We start from the raw sequence: 20,428 nt of genomic DNA on the forward strand, positions 1-20,428 counted from the left end.
CCCAGAAGAATTCAAAGCATCACAACATTGACTGGATGGCTTCCTTCAGTGATATGAATGGTCTCCAAGATCATCAACAACACTGTTCAAGCTGGAAGATACTGACGTTATTAAATGTGCACTTGCGTTAAAGTCCTTTGTTGATGGCATTAACGTTTCTAAATACCAACTCTCCAACATGATTGCTATGGATGAAACTGCAGTGTTTATGGGCCAAGGATCTCAAACAACAATTGATCAGAGGGGTGCCTCATCAATCTACATTCCCTCCACTGGTTACGAGAGTACACATGGCTCTGTATTTTGGCAATTCATCTAGATGGAAAGAAAACCCCACCTCTGATCATTAGTAAGGGCAAGAAAGATCAGAATGAATGTGTTTCAGGCATTTACATTCTTGAAACCGAAAAAGCCTGGTGGATACAAGCAGTTATAGGGAAGTGGGACAATGTAATGCTGCTACTTGTTTTCCGAGGTGGCGAAAGAGGTCTGTTAGTCTGGGATTCAGCCAGCACTCACCGCACTAAAGAAACAAAAAAAATTCCTAGCATGGAGGAGAATAGATCAAATAATGATTCCCACATGAATGACTGCCCATCTCCAGACTCTTGATATTGCAATAAACAAACCATTCAAGGACCATTTGCACATGGAACTCAATGACTACATTGAAAATAGAATGGAGAGAAATCAGCATGGAAACTTTGTGAAGCCTAGCCTGCAAGAGGTCGTGACTTGGGTGAAAAATTCATGGGATAAAAGCACTGACAGCTGTGCTGCCAACGCACTATGAGCAGGCTACTTGGACAAGCAGTGCTCATTTAAGGAGAGCTTTATTGCTAGGCATGACTGACTGGGGCCAATGGTGCTACAGGAAATGGAGTCTCAAGAATTCAGGCCGAAATTCGGGTTATGGACACTTATGACAATGTTCCAGAAGAAGATGACATGACTATTTGAATAACTGTGAAAGCCAAGGTGCAGATATTCTGGAGTTGAAATGTTTGTTGCACTGTATGTAGAATTCTCACACAACTGTCAAACCCATTATTAGAACTGTTGCCCAATAATAGAAAAGTACGAAATAAATGTCAATTTGTGTACATGAATAAATGTCAATTTTTGTACATGAAGAACTGAATAAAGGTAGATTGTTGTATGGTGCGGGTAAATAAGGCATTCCCTGATAATAAGCCCTAATGTGCATTTCGCCGGGAGAAAGAATATAAGACCCGGTCTTATTTTCGGGGAAATACGGTAACCTGCTTATTACATTAATGCACTCATTGTACTTAATGCACTTCCCACCTTATTCTCCCCTTTCCTGGGATTAATCCCATTTACTGCCATCTTACAAATGTTAGTTTTTATACCATTCATTGATGATTTTCAACCTCTGTGCAACTTAAACCCTGTACTACTACTTCTCTAATCTGTCATGTAAGTATGTAATGTATATGCATCTATTTTGCTGTTATACTTTGCTTAGTTCAACCGTATAATATTAAAATTTGCTTAATTGTTCTATTTTTACTATGTAATGTGGAGCTTTTCTCCCCGGGCCTCCACTGAAAATGGGCTCCTTGAGCCCATTGGACCTCCCCGGTCATTAAACTGGAAAATATTAATAAATAAATAATACCCTTTCCCTTCCACACAGTCAACTAAGCTCAAAGAAAGGACCAAACAATGGTCTGCAACAAAGAACTTTTCCTCACCTCCACAAAGGTAATTTCTTCTGAGGCATTCCCACCCTTTTCTTGGAGCATGTGCGGTGGTTTCAGCCATCTTCACCAAGGGAGACTGCACCACCCAGTTTGCTCCCAAGTACATGCACCCCCAACCAGTTGATGCAAATGGCTACACCCTTTCAACACTTCCACTTCCCTTCCCTGCCTGGCTCCTCTAGAGCCAGGGTCACTAATTGAACCCCAGTCACCTGGGTCACAGAATCAGATCTCATCCTCCATGCCAGAGAGAAGCTAAAAAAAAAAACAAAAAACATGCATTTCACCTTATCGTACAAGTGTGAAAAATACAGCTGACTTATGTTTTTAATTATGTTATGCTATAAATCAATTTTCATAATTTTTTTTAAAGGAGCTTTTCTCCATCCTGTATCCTCCTATGGCCCTTCTACCCAATGGCCCACATCCATTGCTGGGTCTGCCAGCCTCCTCCTTGGCCCCTGGACTATCTCTGATAGAGCTGGGGCCAGTGGGGATCTTGAAGGTATCCAGGGGGTCTAGCTGTTTACATCCGGGGGAGGGGTTATTTTTGATCTACCCCTGTAACTTCCTCCTTTCTTTAGTCCCTCTGGTAACTTCCAAGGGGTGCCTGCAATTGGGATGTTCAGCATATTACACACAGTCTTGTTCTTCACCTTATTCCCCTCTTTGGACCATGGCTCAGTGTGACATCTCCAGCCTTCACCAGCAAATGTCCCCAGAGATGCCAATGAAACACACCCACCATGGAAGGTAACGTCCACCTCTTCCTGACGCTCAGTCAGTTGCCCAAGCTGTTAATTGAATCTGAGTCAGCTGGGCAATAGTCGGGCTTTATCCATGTATGCCGTTGGAGTATCTATATTAATATTAGTGAAATGAAAAATAAGCATATTAATAAAATATTAAGCTATTCCCTCCCTTGCCAAGTAATGGCATGCTACTGTGACAAGTTCTCTAAACACTAATCATGGATATAAGGAAACAGACAAACAGAAAATGGTTTAAAAATGTAGTCTCACTACTGATTTCACAAAAGAGCTTGCTGCACAAATAGAAAAATGACTAAAGTGTTTCGAGGAACGTATTGAACATACACATACAATCAGTCCTCTCCAAAATATGCACCTTCAGAGAGCTCCTAAAGCAGTAAGACAAAAAAACAGGCGTAACAAAAACTATCTACTGTAATAGAGCTACTGTGTCTTATTCTCCTATGTTAGATGGACACTCTGTGGGTCAGAAATTCTCTCTAGCCTCAGGGGGGTTATTAGTTATGTTAGTGGAAGAATTCTCCTTCACCCTAGCTAGAAGGAAGGATTAGTTTTGCTGTTACTGAGATGCCAAAAAGTACAGTTTTGTACCTACCATAAATGTAGATGTTCGAAGATCCACATTGCTGCAGTCCTGACACTTGGGTAATCCGCTGTCCCAGTCGGCCCGAATACCAAAGTATAAGGCTGACGTCGGTCAAGGCGCATTAGTCTGACGTCAGGACGTCAGGGTACAAATGCGCATGACCGACGTCATATCCTCAGTCTTTTCTTGCCCCAGATGTCAGAAGACCCTAAAAAGATAAGGCCAAACCAAAAAACAACAACACACCCAACACCCCTGTACCAAATATATGTACAATATATACAAAATCAGAAAGGTACAATCCCACCCACACAACCACCCCTAAACACAGAGGGGAAGGAGGGAGGGTAAATTGGACTGCAGCAATGTGGATCTTGAACATCTACATTTATGGTAGGTACAAAACTGTACTATGTTCTTCATCTCACATTGCTGCAGTCCTGACACTTGGGTAGAATCCCAAAGCAGAGGTAAGGGAGGATGGCAAATCACAAAGAAGCCGGAGCTGCCAACATGCCCTGTAAAATAGCAGTGGCAAAACCAGCCCTAGATTTAGAGTAAAGAGGAAGGTGGTAATGCTTAGAGAAAGTATGCACTGAACTCCAAGTAGCTGCCTCCAAAATATCCGTAGTTGCCACCCCCCTTAGAAATGCTGTTGAAGTGGCAGTAGCCCTAGTGGAATGAGGCCTAATCCCAGCTGGAATCTCCTTGCCATGATGGGAGTAACACAAAGTAATGCAAAACCCAATCCACTTAGAAATAGTTTGTTTTGACACAGGCTTGCCCTCTTGAACTCAAAGCAAAAGAAACAAACAACTGCTGAGACTGCCTAAAATCCTTAGTCCTGCTTAAATAATAACGCAATTGCCTGTGTACATCTAAAGTGTGCAAAATCTTTTCCCCCTTATTTTGGGGATTTGCATAAAAAGTAGGCAAATGAATAGTTTGGTTTAAAGCCACACTAGAAACCACTTTAGGCATAAAGGAAGGATTAGTACCCTATCCTTATGAAAAATCAAGAAAGGCTCCACCGCCATAAGGGCCTGCAATTCAGACACCCTTCTTGCAGAGGTAATGGCTAACAAAAAAGCAGTTTTCCATGACAAATATTTCAATTCAGCAGTAGCTGCAGGCTCAAAAGGTTGTAGAGTGAGTTTCTCCAACACAAAATTGAGGTCCCAAGCAGGAGTAGGAGCTCTACGTGGGGGTCTTATATTCTTTGCCCCTCTAAGAAATTGCTTGAACAAAGGATGAGAAAACAATGGTGGGTCACAATCATAGTGAGCTGAAATTGCTGCAGCATGAATCTTAATGGAAGAGAAAGACAAACCTTTGTCCAATAACTCAGTTAGATATTGAAGAGCCACACTCAAATTTGGCTCAGAAACATCCAAATCCTTTGCTGCACTCCAAAATAAAGATCTCTTCCATTTTTCTGCGTACACCTTCCTTGTACTAGGTCTTCTGGCTTCCAGAATCACATTCAAAACTTGTTGAGGAAGCTGAGACCTGCTCTGGTTCAAAACAGAATATGCCAGGCCGTTAGATGAAGAGAGTGAAGCTTGACATTGAGTAGATGACCGTCCTTCTGAGACAATAGGTGTGGAAGCAAAGTTAAGGGCCATGGAGGCTTCCTTACCAGGCTCCTCAGTAATGGGTACCAGTGCTGCCGAGGCCAATCTGGAGCTATTAAAATCATCCTTGGCTTGTCTTGTCTGACCTTTAGGAGTACCTTTGGGAGGAGAGGCAGAGGTGGAAAGGCATACACATGAAGATTTTTCCAACTGAAAGAAAGAGCATCCACTTTCCAAGCTGTGAGATGAAACCTTTTCGTGCAAAACTTTGGCAACTGGTGGTTTAATGGAGAAGCGAACAGATCTATGTCTGGAGTTCCCCATGACACTGTCAATTTCTGAAATACATGAAGATCCAGTTTCCACTCGTGGGGATCCATGATTTGCCTGCTTAACACATCTGCTAAGGAGTTCTGTGCTCCGGCAGAAACCTTGCTTGAAGATTCAGTTGCAAGCTTAGCGCAGTCTCCCACAAAATCATTGCTTGCCTGCATAGAGGATAAGAATGTGTTCCCCTTGTTTGTTGATGTACCACATGACAGTTGTGTTGTCTGTTAGAATCAACACCTGCCCTGGAAGAAGTAAATCCTTGAAAGCCATTAATGCAAACTGGACTGCTAACATCTCCTTCATGTTGATATGTAGATGCTGCAGTCTGGCAGGCCACTTGTCTTGTATCCACTTTCCATTCAGATGAGCTCCCCAAGCTGTGTCTGAGGCATCTGTCGTTAGAATCTGACTCGCCTCTGGCGGGTCACAGAGAGTCCCTTGTTTAGGTGACATTCCTGAGCCCACCACAAAAATTCCTTTTCAATGCAAGGTATTATTTGAATGACAGTGTCCAAATCCTGGCAGTGCTGTGTCCATACATTTTTGAGATACCATTGCAGCTTCCTCATATGCAGTTTGGCATTGGGAAGCACCAGAATACAAGATGCCATGAACCCTAAGGCTTGAAGGACTGTCCTTGCAGTCAGCCCGGACTGATGAGATAGTTGATGGAAGTAAAGAGAAAGATTCTTTTGTTTGTCCGGGGTTAAAAAGGCCATCTGGGTTGCTGTATTCAGTCTCACACCCAGAAAGCACATGTCTTGAGAGGGTACTAGACTGGACTTTATTTCATTCACAGAATACCCTAGGCATCTTAGCACTGCTATCACATATTCCAAATGCTGAAGAACTTCCCTTTCTTGAGCCAGAATCAGGCAGTCGTCCAAATAAGGATAGATTTGTATTCCTTTTAGCCTGAAGAAAGCTATCACTGGAGCCAGAACTTTAAATACTCTGGGCGCAGTAGATAAGCCAAAGGGCAATGCAGAGAACTGATAATGAGAATTCCCAGCTCGAAAACGCAGATACTTCCTGCAAATTAGCCTGATAGGAACATGAAGGTAATCTTCCGTGAGATCCAAAGTTACCATCCAGTGATCTTTGCCCAGCAGAGGTAAAAGCTGTTGTAACGTCAACATTTTGAACTTGGGAATGTCCAGATAAGTGTTGAGGATAGATAAATCCAAAATTGGTCTCCACGTGTTCCCCTTTTTTGGTACTAGGAACAGGCGTGAATAAAATCCTAGGCCCCTTTCTGGCACAGGAACCGGTTGAATAGCCCCTATTTGGAGTAACAGAGAAATTTGCTTGTGAGCCTCTTTTCTTTGTTGAGGAGGAATGTCTGGCATGCCTTTGAAAGGAGGCAAGGTATGGAAATAAAACCTGTAACCGTGGTGAATGATATCCAATACCCATCTGTCTTGGGTAATTAAACTCCAGTTTTCTTTGAAAAGTGCCAACCTTCCTCCCAAAGGTGCTGCCAGACGAGAAGGCTCTGGCAGCTGAAAAGGCAGGTCATTGGGTCTGTTTACGAAAGGACTGACCCCTGCCCTCACCAGAAGACTGAGCAGGAGAACTCCTGTTCTAGGCCTAAAAGAACCTTGAGCTCTGCCCCTACCACGTCTAGACCTACCCCTAGACTGGGAATCATAAGCAGGATATGTCCACCCCTTGGTAGGCCAATTTCTACTAAACTTCGGAGGCTGAACCCGCAAAAAATCTTTAACAGTCTGCATAGACTTAGCCTTGTCTTCCATTTTCTTTAGAACTGCTTCCACAGGCGAACCAAACAACACATCAGCTTGTAAAGGAGCATCTAAAATCCTTGTCTTAACATGCTCAGCTAAATTCTGATCCCTCAGCCAGGCATGCCTGCGAAGAACCGAACCAGTGGCAGCCACCCTCGAAGAGGCCTGTACAGCATCAAAACCACATTGCAAAGAATGCTTACCCACCTGTTCAGAAACATGAACTAAATCCTGCAATTCCTTACACTCAATACCTTCCGCCAAAGCATCTACCTTAGACTTTAATTGTGAAAGGAGATAATTTTGGTATTTCAACATGTGAAACTGGCAATTCAAAGCTCTCATGGCCAAAGTGGAAGAAGTATACACTTTCTTTCCCCATCTATCCAAAGCCCTTGCCTCTTTATCTGGAGGGACAGGATTTTTAACAACAGAAGCCTTAACACCTTTAGGCCCCTGAGAAACAGTTTCTGGGTCTGCCCTAGGACTCTTAAAAAGATACTTATGAGCTTCAGGCACCCTATAATATCTATCCGGTTTAACTGGAGCAGGAGGCAAAGAATCAGGGTTCAGAGAGGCCTCTGCAAAAACATCCTCCACCACATCCAGAACAGGAGGTATAGCTAAAAGGCCTATGCTGGGGTAGAAACAAAAATTCCCTAAGCCTTTTCCTGGAATCAGAGAAATCCTGACCTTCCCATTTAAAATGCTCCCTCATGGAATGAAGAGTCTCTGAAAAAGAAAAATCCTCAGGAGGAGAAGCAGAAGGAGTAGAATCATCTACATCAGAATCAGAGTAAGGAGAATACTCCTGCAAGTCTTCAGCCGAAGACTCAGAAGCATCCGAACACTGCTCAAAACTTCCAAGCTCAGGTTCCACTCTAGGCCTCTTATCAGGAGGGGGCATAGAACCTCTAATCATAGAAATCAAATCTTCTGCCATCTTAAGCATATGCTTCTTAGGCACAGACCCTGAAGAACTAGGGGTAACACCTGAAACAAAACCTGGCCTGCCCCTGGGAGAAGCCTTGGAAACAGAAGGGGAGGGCCTAACCACCTTAGGAAGGGAGGGGAGAACAGCTACCTGAGAAGCCCCTTCAGCCTGGCCCACCTCCTGAGAGGGCACATCTTGCAATAATAAAGTCTCTCCCTGGGAATCCAAAGAAACTTGTGGCTGAACCTCCGGCTCCACCGAGCCCTCTAAAGAACCGGCGTCAGGGACGGACGGTTCTTCCAACCTAGGCTTCGCTGCTTTGTCCTTGCGCTTTTTAGAAGCGGGTCGGAGCATCCGGCGGCATTTTATAATTACACGCTTGCCAAAACTAACCTGGCACAATCTAATCTTCTCTTAATAGTGCGTTTGTTAAATCTAGCACAAGAGCGACACCAACAACGTCGTGCTCAGGCCCTAAACAAGGTATACACAAGGTATGGTAATCCCTATGAGGTATCTGTTTCCCACAAGAAATACAGTTATTCACTTTTCTGACATCCGGTAAAATACTGAGGCAAGAAAAAAACAAAATATTCTAGCGGGTACTTAGCCAACTTTGATTCGGTCTGAAACTCCGACTTGGAAAATCTCAGAACGCCAACCTGCACTTGCAACACTGCTTCTGCATCGACCATGCGGCAAAAGACTGAGGATATGACGTCGGTCATGCGCATTTGTACCCTGACGTCCTGACGTCAGACTAATGCGCCTTGACCGACGTCAGCCTTATACTTTGGTATTCGGGCCGACTGGGACAGCGGATTACCCAAGTGTCAGGACTGCAGCAATGTGAGATGAAGAACATCAAGGGGACATCACAACGGGCACAGTCCCAATAACATGCAGCTTTTTACATGCAGAAATATGAGGGGGAAGAAAAAAAGGATACAATATAATATACCTACTTTTCTAGTTGGGCCACAGAAAAAAACTCTGTGTTTTCCCTTACTCATGGACCCTGACACGTCTACGCCCTCCAAAGTCAATGCTTTATAGAACTTTCAAAACGCTTCAAAATATTTACTTATAGCAACTAACATACAGTCTGCCAACAAGGCATGCATCATATAGCTTCATTTAAATGAGTAGTGCAAGAGAAGACCATGAGATCTATGTTAAAGCGTGGAACCTTTCCAGGAGGAGCAGAGGAGAGAATTCAGGACTTGATTTGACTTCTGCAGTGATTTACCAAGAAACAGACACCTCATCTGCTGCATGAAATCAGAAAAGACCTGGATAATAACCCAACAATTCCACTTTCCAAAGAAGGCAGAATCACCTGGGCCCCTCTTTCCTTCCTCTAACACCATTAATTGTAAGCTGTGAATAGGACAAACCTCAAAATATATTTCCATGTATACAACTAGAACAGTTTGTTAAAACTCTGCCCAACACGGACTCAAAAGTATCTGTGGAAGCAGAGTTTAGTGGTTGGGTTTATTTTTGGGAGAAAAGAAATGGCAAAACAAGAGGTTAGATAGTGGAGGTAAATCACAAGGTAAGGGGGGGGATTCTACTACACAAAGCAGTAAATAAATGCGCTAAATGTTTCTTAACTATAAATATAACTCACCAGTATGTTTTGCTCAAGTATTGAAAATAGTACATGTAGCAGCCTGCAGCAGGATCTTGTTCATACAGTTTTTCCCGTTTCTTAGCCTCTAGATATTCGATAAGTTCTCCATTGTACTCCACAATGTAGTCCCCTCTAAAAAAGGGCTTAGTAGCAATAACACCTCTGCCTTTTCCATCGGTAATTTCAACCTGTTATGAGAAAATGCACCAAAACTATTTTCAGAGGTCTATCAGCATTTCCTTTCCCATTTTTACAACTTTTACAAGTCACAGGCTAGAATAAATATATTGTTCACTATTATTCCAGAACCACTTCAGAGCGAGTGGAGAGTAGTAAAAGTACCAACTTATCCAGAGCAGAACCATTCATTTACTTATGCTTCATTATTAAAAAGGCTACAGCCTGCATGCATGCATGGTCAGTTACCTTGGTTTTAATGGTACCCAGTCTCCGTATGACCCGCTTACACTCTGATACTACAAAGTGGCTTAGTCATCAAATCATATACTTGTCTTAGTCTAATATGCATAACGTGTTCTGTTGAACACTTTGCACCTCTGTGGGAAGTGATAGAATGTAAAGCTCAAAGACTGAACTACGCAGTATTTGATGAGTTCTTATTTGGGTACAGACTTTTAGGCAAAATACCTCAGTGGTCTGGAAGAGTCCTGCTGGAATTACACCTGATGACATCTATACATCCATTTAACAAGCCTCAGACAACTGCAGATTTGGAATAAAATGGTAATGCATTCTTGAGTTGAAGTATCTTTAGCATTCTTAGTCCTTTCCTCTGAACTTATTATATTACATTTTATGGGAGTAAAAAGGACTCAAGCAAACCGGTACATTCAAAATACAACCTCTAAGCTAAAACACATTTACTAAAAACACTACAGGCTAGACAAACTATAAAGCCTGTCTACAGAATAAAGCCTGGGAAGGTTCTTAAAGCTCACATTATTTCAGTTGCTCAAAAAATGAATTGATATGGCAATAAAACTGATGTGGAGTACCAAAATGACAAATCATGCATAATGTGGGATTACAGCTTTCCCGTTTGCTCTTCTTTGTTTATATCTGGTAGGACACTTACTTCAAAAGTCAGACTTCAACTTATGAATTCACAAGATGACTTGTGCAAAACCATTATTACAGCATATTTCCACATATGTTTTACACTGCAAATATGTACAACACATTTACTGCAATTGAATCTGAATATTTATGATCCAAAGAATTTATAACACTTGTGAAAACAAAGCAAATAAAAAAGTAAGCTATATTAATATATTGCTGGATAGAGAGAAAGTACAGTTGTGTACACTTACCATAAATGTAGATGGTCGAGTGTATCCACTGTTGCAGTCATTACATTCGGGTTATCTGCCTGCAGGTATCCCTCAGCCGGCCTGAATACCAGAGTCTTGGATTCCTGCGTTGGATACTCTTCTTCCATGACGTCAGGTCGTTGGGGGTATAAAACATGCAGCCGATGCCATTACATCAGTTTTTCTTGCCCCAGATGTCAGGTGCCCCCACAAAGGGAAGCAATTATATGTTATGTTACACCTCCATCAAAAAGCAAATACACCAGAAAGCTTAAAACAAGAAGCAAAGGTAGGGCCAAGAGAAGTCAGGGGGCTGGAGGGAGGGTAACCGGGACTGCAACAGTGAATACATTCGAACATCTACATTTATGGTAAGTGTACACAAAGTACAGTTGTGTACACCTACCATAAATGTAGATGTTCGAGTGTCTTCACTGTTGCAGTCCTAACTGTAGGGTGCTCCTGCCGGCAGGCAGCCAGTCGGCCAGAATCCCAAAGTCTGGGTCCGGCGTCGGCTGTACAAGCTAGTACCCTGACGTCAGTATGCTCTGGTACATAGACGTCAGCCGACGCCATCTTCTCCAGCCTTTCTTGCCCCAGATGTCAGAAGTCCCCAACAAAACAAAAATGAATCCAACAAGGAAACACAAATACACCACAAAAAAGGAAAAGTGAGAAATAAGAGGGGATAGGAGGGAGGGAAACCCGACTGCAACAGTGAAGACACTCGAACATCTACATTTATGGTAGGTGTACACAACTGTACTATGTTCTTCGTGTTTCACTGTTGCAGTCCTAACTGTAGGGTGGAATCCCAAAGCAGTGTAAAAGGGGAGGAGGCTTTAGATAGAAGAAGGGGAGGCAAGAATACCCTGCAGAACAGCAGAGGCAAAGCCTGCCCTGGTCTTAGAAAACAGGGGGAGATTGTAGTGCTTGGAAAAAGTATGCACAGAACTCCATGTGGCAGCTTCAAGATATCCTTGGTAGGGACTCCTCTGAGGAAAGCTGTAGAAGTGGCAGCTGCTCTAGTAGAATGACTTCTAATGGTACCTGGTAACTGTTTCCCATGATGAGTGTAACAAAATCTAATTCCGTAAGCAATCCATTTGGAAATAGTTTGTTTAGAAATAGGCTTTCCAAGAGAACTGGAGGCAAAAGAAACAAACAATTGATTAGACTTTCTGAACTCTTTAGTCTTGTCCAGGTAAAATCGTAACTGCCTATGCACATCCAATGAATGCAAAATCCTTTCCCCTTTATTTTGAGGATTTGGAAAGAAAGTAGGAAGGTGAATTGTCTGATTTAAAGCCACTTTCGAAATCACCTTAGGCATGAAAGTAGGATTGGTCCTCAAAGATACTCTGTCCTGATGGAAAATAAGGTATGGTTCCACAGCCATGAGAGCTTGCAACTCTGAGACCCTTCTGGCAGAGGTCAATGCCAATACAAGAACAGTCTTCCAGGATAAAAATTTAATATCTGAAGATGCAGCAGGCTCAAAAGGAGGCAAAGTTAGTTTTTCCAAAACATAATTAAGATCCCAGGCCGGGACAGGAGGGGTCCTAGGGGCATAAATTTTTAGCCCCTCTCAAGAATTGCTTCACCAAAGGATGAGAAAAAACAGGAGGATCAGAACTGACATGCGCTGAAATAGCAGAAGCATGAATCCTAATGGAAGAAAAAGAAAGTCCTTTGGATAAAAGTTCTGAAAGGTAAAGCAAAATAGAAGAGAGATCAGGTACCAGAGGAACCGAGCCTCGGCCCTGCATCCAAATACAAAACCTCTTCCATTTAGAGGCATAGGATTTCCTAGTGCTAGGCAGTCTAGCTTCCAAAAGAACATCCAAAACTTGCTTGGGAAGACTAGAGGAGATCAAATTTCTTTGAAGAGCCACGCTGCCAGGCAAAGGGTCTTGAGGTTGGGATGTAGTAACTGACCCTGATGCTGGGACAAAAGCGAAGGATTCAGAGGGAGAATCCAAGGAGGCCCCAAGAACAGGTGCTTTAAAGTTGGATACCAAAACTGTCGAGGCCAATTTGGAGCAATCAAGATGAAGAACATGGGCTTGTCCTGTTTTATCTTCAGTAATACCCGAGGTAGTAGAGAAAGAGGAGGGAAGGCATATGCTGAAAGGCTTCTCCAACTGAAGGACAGGGCATCCACTCTCTAAGCTGTCTTGTGGAAGGACCTGGTGCAAAAGCGAGGTAGCTGATGATTGAGATGGGATGCAAACAGATCTATCTGGGGACATCCCCAAATTGCAGTAATCCTGTTGAATAAGTTGGTGTCTAACATCCATTCGTGAGGATCTGAAATGTTTCTGCTCAGGCTGTCTGCTAAGAGATTCTGTTTCCCTGGAATGAATTGAGCCTGGAGATGTAGATTCAAGTTTAGAGCTGTGTCCCATAAAATCATAGCTAGTCTGCAAAGGGGATATGAATGAGAACCCCCCTGCTTGTTGATGTACCACATGACCGTGGTGTTGTCTGTGCGAATTAGCAGAGGCCCTGGTTGCAGAAGGCTCTTGAAGGCTAGAAGGGCATTTTGAACTGCCAACATTTCCTTCAGATTGATGTGCCAATGAAGATGCTCCTTTGTCCAGGTTCCCTGCTGGCAATTGTCTAGAAAGTGTGCTCCCCAAGCATAATCCGAGGCATCCGTGGTTAGGATTGGAGTAGGTTGAGGAAGACGAAAAGGCTTTCCTTCATTTAGAGTGCATACCCTGGACCACCAGAGGAACTCCCTCTGAAGGCAGGGGATCAGAGGAATCAGAATATCCAGATCGTGGTAATGCTGTGACCATACACTTTTCAGATACCATTGAAGCTTTCTCATGTGAAGCCTTGTGTTTGGAATCAACAGAATGCTGGAAGCCATGTAGCCCAGAGCCTGCAGGAATTTCCTTGCAGTGAGCTGAGATAGAGTTGCTAAGGTGCTGAAAGTAGAAGCCAGCTGAGTTTGTTTTTCTGGAGTGAGGAAAGCCCTTTGTAAGGTTGTATTTAAGAGGGCTCCCAAGAATACCATTTGTTGAGAAGGGATCAAATGTGACTTTTTTGTGTTCACTGAGAATCCCAGTAGGAGGAGAAGACGTTGAACAAAGTCCAGATGTTGAAGCAGAAGATCTTTGCTGTCTGCCTGAATAAGGCAGTCATCCAAATAGGGGAAAATCTGGATCCCCTGAAGTCTGCAGTAAGCCACTACTGGTGCCAGGCACTTGGTAAAGACTCTGGGAGCAGTAGATAAACCAAAGGGCAATACAGAGAATTTAAAGTGCCTCGAACCTGCCTTGAACCTGAGGAATTTCCTGCGTTCTTGCCTGATGGGAATATGTAAGTAGGCTTCCTTTAAGTCCAATGTCACCATCCAGGCGTCCTGAGAGGGCATTGGAATTAGTTGCTGCAGAGTAAGCATCTTGAATTTTGGAATTTCCAAAAAGGTGTTTAACACAGAAAGGTCCAGAATAGGTCTTCATGAGTTTTGTTTTCTGGGAACCAGAAACAGTCTTGAATAAAAACCTTTTCCCATCTCCAAGAGTGGAACAGGCTCTATGGCTCTCATGGCCAGAAGAGCATCCACTTGAGTTAAGGCCTCTGACCATTGATGTTTTGGCAGATCTGGCCAACCGTGAGCCTTTGGTAAAGTGTAAAAGTGGAATTTGTAACCTTTTAAAATCACGTCCAATACCCATCTGTCCTGGGTAATATGAGTCCAATTTTAAGTAAAAAGAGAGTTTTCCTCCGAGAAGGGCATCCAGGTGAAGGGGTCCTGTAGCCCAACCGAGAGAGTCATTGAGCTTGCTTTCTTTGAGATTGGGATCTGTCTTCTCCCCTTCTAGGTGAAGAAGCAGTCCATTGTCTAGATCTGTAAGAGGCCTGACCTTGACCACGACCTCTGGAGCATCTATATCTTCCCCTTTGAGGCCTGTCAGACGTGGGAAAGGACCAATTTTTAGAGGGCCAATTCCTGGAAAATCTAGGAGGCTGAACTTGCAAGAAATCTTTTACAGTCTGCATAGACTTTGCCTTTTCTTCCATCTTTTTAATAACTTCCTCAGCCTTGGATCCAAAAAGAACATCATGTTGAACAGGGGCATCTAATAACTTAGCCTTAACCTGCTCAGGTAAACTTTGTTCACGTAGCCAGGCATGTCTCCTGATAACAGTACCAGAGGCTGCCGCCCTGCAAGAAGCATCCAAAGCATCAAAACCACAATGTAAACTATGCTTGTTCACTTGTTCAGTAGCATGCAATACATCCTGAAGTTCCTTATCCTCTGCACAAGCAGGAAGGGAAGCAAGCTTTTGCTTTAAAACAGACAAAAGAAATTGCTGATACTTAAACATATGAAACTGGCAATTTAAAGCCCTTACAGACAGGGTAGCAGAAGTATATACCTTTTTTCCCCACCTGTCTAAAGCACGAGAATCCTTCTCAGAGGGAATAGGGTTTTTAGAAGTAGCAACCTTAGCAGCCTTAGAGCCCTGAGAAATAGTTTCAGGATCTGCAGAAGGGTTTTTAAATAAAAATAAATGAGAGTCAGGAACCCTATAAAATCTATCAGGCTTAGAAGGAGCAGGAGGCATGGAATCAGGATTCAAATTAGCCTCAGAAAAAGCATCCTCTACAATGTCCAAAACAGGAGGGATAGCTAAAGGCCTATGCTGGGGAAGAAGAAGAAATTCCCTAAGCCTCTTCTTGGAAGCAGAATACTCCTGTCCTTCCCAATGAAAATGTTCCCTCATCTCATGCAAGGTTTCCCCAAAAGAGAAATCCTCAGGCGGAGAGGCCGAGGGTAAAGAGTCCTCAGCATCCGAATCCTCATAAGGGGGAAAGGAATAGTCCTGATCTGAGGAAGAAACAGAAGATACAGAAGCCTGGTCAGAGGAATCCAGAGTAACATCCTGTCGAGGCCTTTTCTCAGGAGGGGGGTGAGAACCCCTAATCATGGTAAGCAAATCTTCAGCCATCTTTAATAATTGCTTTTGTGTCTTAGGAGTGGATTCAGAAGCAGCTTGAGCAGGAACTTTAGACTTAACAGGAGTCTTTGTCTTTGCCTTTGAGATAGTGATGTGAGTAGGCCTGAAAACCCCCTCAGAAGCCGGTACCTGCACAGCGGTTCCGGACCCATCTGAAGGAGCGACGTCTGAAGGTCCTGCAGCAGTTAAAATAGTGGGCCTTGATGGCTCCCCATGGGAGTCCGTATCGGCCATCGGTTCAGAAGTGGCGGACGACAGGGGCTGCAAAAGCGCCTCACTGACGACAGCCAAACCGGACGCTGGCTCCAGCTGCAACGAGTCCTGTTTGGACCTCGGAGGCCTGTCTTTGTCTTTGCGCTTCTTTTGAACTCCAGTAGTGTCCGACGACATTCTATAATTGAAGCGTCTGCCAAAATAATTTAAAGCCCAATCGTACCTACGCTTAATAGTATGAGAGTTAAACCTGGCACAGAACCGACAACAAGAAACGTCGTGGTCAGGGCCTAAGCAAGGTAGACAGTAAGAGTGGAAATCTTTATGAGGTATTTGTTTCCCACACGCTATACAATTATTAACTTTTTCTGACATCGGAGGAACAAGAAAAAGATTCCCCAATGGGGTACTTAGCTTTGAGAAGAGAAGTAAGAACTTCGGACCGACAACAACAAAATACGCTTGTTCGAAAATCGCCAACCAACAACTTGCAAGCTGCTTTCCACCGCACGGCAAGAAAGACTGGAGAAGATGGCGTCGGCTGACGGCTATGTACCAGAGCGTACTGACGTCAGGGTACTAGCTTGTACAGCTGACGCCGGACCCAGACTTTGGGATTCTGGCCGACCCCGGGCTGCCTGCCGGCAGGAGCACCCTACAGTTAGGACTGCAACAGTGAAACACGAAGAACATCTGTACTATGTTCTTCGTGTTTCACTGTTGCAGTCATTACATTTGGGTTGATTCCCAAAGCTAAGGAAGGGAGGAGGCAGTTAGAGAGAATTAGGGCCAGCTATTAAGCCCTGCAAAACTGCAGTGGCAAAACCAGCTCTGGATTTAGAAAAAATAGGCATGTGGCAATGCTTGGTGAAGGTATGTACAGAGCTCCACGTAGCAGCTTCTAGGATGTCCCTGGTAGGGACCCCTCTGAGAAAGGCTGTAGAGGTAGATGCAGCCCTGGTGGAATGTGATCTTATCCCCTGTGTGGTAGGTCTTCCATAGTGCTTATAGCAGAAATGAATGCAATGGGCTATCTATTTAGAAATGGTTTGCTTTGAAATGGCCTTCCCCTCTGCCCCTGCAGCAAAGCCAACTAGCAGCTGTTCAGATTTTGAAAGGCTTAGTCCTGTGCAAATAAAATCTAAGTTGTCTGTGCACATCCAAAGAGTGCATAATCCGTTCTCCTTTGTTTTGTGGGTTCAGGAAAAAGGTAGGCAAATGAATGAACTGATTTAGGGCCACACTAGACACCACCTTGGGCATAAAGGAAGGATTGGTCCTGAGGGAAAGCCTGTCTGCATGGAAGATAATGAAGGGCTTCACTAACATGAGGGCCTGTAATTCAGACACTCTTCTTGCTGAAGTGATGGCTAAAAGGAAGGCTGTTTTCCAAGAAAGGAATTTCAACTCTGCAGTTGCAGCTGGTTCAAATGGAGGGAGAGTGCGCTTTTCCAATACAAGGTCCCAGGCTGGAGTAGGGGCTCGCCTGGGGGGTCTTAAATTTTAGCCCCTCTGAGGAATTGCTTTAACAGGGGATGAGAGAAGAGGGGTGGTTCAGTATTATAATGTGTTGAAATGGCAGAGGCATGAATTTTAATTGACGAGAAGGACAGGCCCTTGTGGAGCATTTCTGTTAAGTACTGAAGTATATGAGGTAAGCTGGGCACAGTAGTGCCCATACCCTGTGTCTGGCTTCAGGAACAGTATATTTTCCACTTTTCAGCATAGGATTTTCTAGTACTGGGTCTCCTTGCTTCCAGAATGATATCTAGCACCTGCTTACTGAGGGATGCTATTGGAGAGCTCCAAGAATTAGCCAGGCTGCAAGGTTTAGGGTTTGAAGCCGAGGGTGCAGAATCTGGCCTGCCTGCTGGGACAGCAGGGAAGGTGCCTGAGGTAGGTGCCATGGATCCAGCAGTATCATGCTGCGCAAGAGGGGCTACCAGTACTGGCGAGGCCAGTCAGGTGCAATAAGTATTGTCCTTGGTTTGTCCTGTATGATCTTTAGCAGAACCTTTGAGAGGAGAGGCAGAGGGGGAAAGGCATAAACAGAGAGGCTTTCCCAGGTAAAGGACAGGACATCCCCTTTCCAAGCTTGACTGTGGGGAGTCCTTGTGCAGAATTTGTCCAATTGGTAATTCTGGGGGAGGCAAACAGGTCTATCTCTGGAGTCCCCCATTTGCTCCTCAAGAGGTTGAATATTTTTGGCTCCTGTTTCCATTCGTGCGGGTCCATGAGATTTTTTCTTAGGTCGTCTGCCAGTGAATTTAGCTTGCCTGGCAGAAATTGAGCTTGTAGGTGCACTTGGTAGCTCAAGGCTGTGTTCCACAGAGCCATGGCTAGTCTGCAGAGAGGGTACGAGTGGGTTCACCCATGCTTGTTTATGTACCACATAACTGTGGTGTTGTCTGTCTTCGCAAATAATTGTCCTGGAAGGATGTGATCTTTGAAGGCTGTTAGGAAATTCTGTACAGCTAACATTTTTTTTTGGTTGATATGCAGGTGCATCTGACTCGGGCTCCATTTGTTCTGAATGCATTGCCCTGCCAAATGAGCCCCCCACATGCATAGTCTGATGCATCTGTTAGGGTTTGGGCGGCAGAGGGTAGATTGAAAGGGAGACCCTTGGTGTGGTGGCAGGCCTCTGCCCACTAAAGGAACTCTGTCTTTATACAAAGAATTATAAGAATCATTGATTCCAGGTCCTGAGAATGTTGACAACATAGGCTTTTTAGATACCATTGTAGTTTGCTCATATGCAGTCTTGCATATGGAATTAGTAGAATGCTAGAGGCCATGAAACCGAGGGCTTGCAAAATTTTCTTTGCAGATAGTTGCGTCTTTGTGGCCAGTAGTTTGAAGTAGGTTGTTAAATACACTCATTTCTCTGGCGTAAGGTAAGCCATCTGGGAATTTGTGTTCAAGCTTGCTCCCAGGAATACAATCTGTTGGCAGGGTATTATTTAAGATTTCTTTTTGTTTATGGTGTACCCCAGCGAGGTTAGAAGTTTTGTTACGAATGCCAGATGTTTTAATAGCATGTCCTGGCTTTCTTCCTGAATCAGACAATCGTCCAGGTATGGGTATATTTGAATATTTCTCTGCCTGCAAAATGCAATGGCTGAAGCTAGACACTTTGTGAACACCCTGGGTGCAGTAGATAAGCCAAAAGGAAGTGCAGAGAACTGATAGTGCATGGAACCTGCCCTGAAGCGTAGATATTTCCTGCAAGATTCCCTTAATGGAATGTGCAGGTAAGCTTCATTTAAGTCTAAGGTTGCCAAGTAGGCATCTTTGCCTAGCATAGGAAGCAGCTGTTGAAGTGTTAGCATTTTGAATTTTGGGATTACCAAAAAGGTGTTTAGAATAGAGAGGTCCAGGATAGGACGCCAGGAGCGGTCTTTTCTGAGTACCAGGAAAAATCTTGAATAAAAACCTTGTCCCCTTTCTTCTACTGGGATAGGCTGAATAGCCCTGATACTTGGAAGAGAGAGAACCTGCTGTTGAGCCTCTGCCCACTGGTTTGGGGGTAGGTCTGGCCATCCATTTGAGGTTGGTAGGGTGTGGAAGTGGAATCTGTATCCTTGGAAAACTATATTTAAAACCCATTTGTCCTGGGTAATGAGTTCCCAGTTTTTTGCATGCAGGCGAGCTTTCCTCCTAAGGGAGCAGGAAGTTGAGCAGGGCTTGGAAAGGTTAAGGCTAAGTCATTGTGATATTTTTCCGTAGGGGGTGTCTTACTACTTCCTGCTTTGGAAGTGGGAGTCCCCCACTGCTTAGGCCTGTGTGTAGCTTGAGACTAACCTAGGTGGTCTGCTGTTCCTGGGTTTGGCCTGAAAGAGACTGGAAAGGACCAATTCTTTGAAGGCCAATGCCTACTAAATCTGGGAGGCTGTACTATCTTTAACAGTTTGCATAGATTTAGCTTTTTCCTCCATCATTTTGAGGATTTGTTACCAAACAAGCAGTCTTGGTTTAAGAGAGTATCCAGTAATTTAGCTTTAATGTGATCTGGCAAGTTTTGCTTCTTAAGCCAAGCATGCCTTCTAAGTACAGACCCACTGACAGCAACCCTGCAAGATGCTTCTAGAGAGTCAAAACCACATTGCAAAGTATGTTTACCAACTTGTTCAGCAGAATGCATTAAATCCTGTAATTCTTTATGTTCAGCACAGTCAGGAATCAACATAATTTTCTGTTTAAGTAGTGCCATAATATGCTGCTGATATTTTAACATATGAAACTGGCAATTTAAGGCCCTAATGGCCAAAGTAGCAGAAGTGTATACCTTCTTACCCCATCTGGCCAAGGCCCCAGAATCTCCATCAGAGGGGTAGGATTTTTGGCAGCAGTAGCCTTAATGCCCTTTGGTCCTTGGGAAATGGTCTCTGGATCCGCAGTACAGGAACTTGTGAGAGTCAGGTACTCTAACACCTGTCAGATTTTCTGGGAGCTGGAGGTAGTGTCTGGGGACAGGCTAGATTCCAAGAAGGCATCATCTACAATGTCCAGAACAGGAGGGATAGCTAAAGGCCTGTGTTGCAGGAGGAGTAAGAATTCCCTAAGCCTCTTTTTGGAGTCAGAGTAATCCTGGCCTTC

General features: G+C 43.9%; 1 protein-coding gene across 1 annotated transcript in view; it reads right to left on the reverse strand.

Annotated features, from left to right (window-relative positions):
* LOC122799482 (N-lysine methyltransferase KMT5A-A-like) overlaps positions 1–20,428 on the reverse strand; it is a 584,753-nt gene that overhangs the window by 2,852 nt on the left and 561,473 nt on the right. The window contains exon 9 of the mRNA XM_044068577.1: positions 9,306–9,496. Coding sequence (XP_043924512.1) covers positions 9,306–9,496 — 191 coding nt within the window. The remainder of the gene's footprint in view (positions 1–9,305; positions 9,497–20,428) is intronic.

This window comes from Protopterus annectens, chromosome 4.part0, assembly GCF_019279795.1.
Source record: "Protopterus annectens isolate FY-2018-M chromosome 4.part0, PAN1.0, whole genome shotgun sequence".
In the NCBI taxonomy this organism is placed as follows: Eukaryota; Metazoa; Chordata; order Ceratodontiformes; family Protopteridae; genus Protopterus; species Protopterus annectens.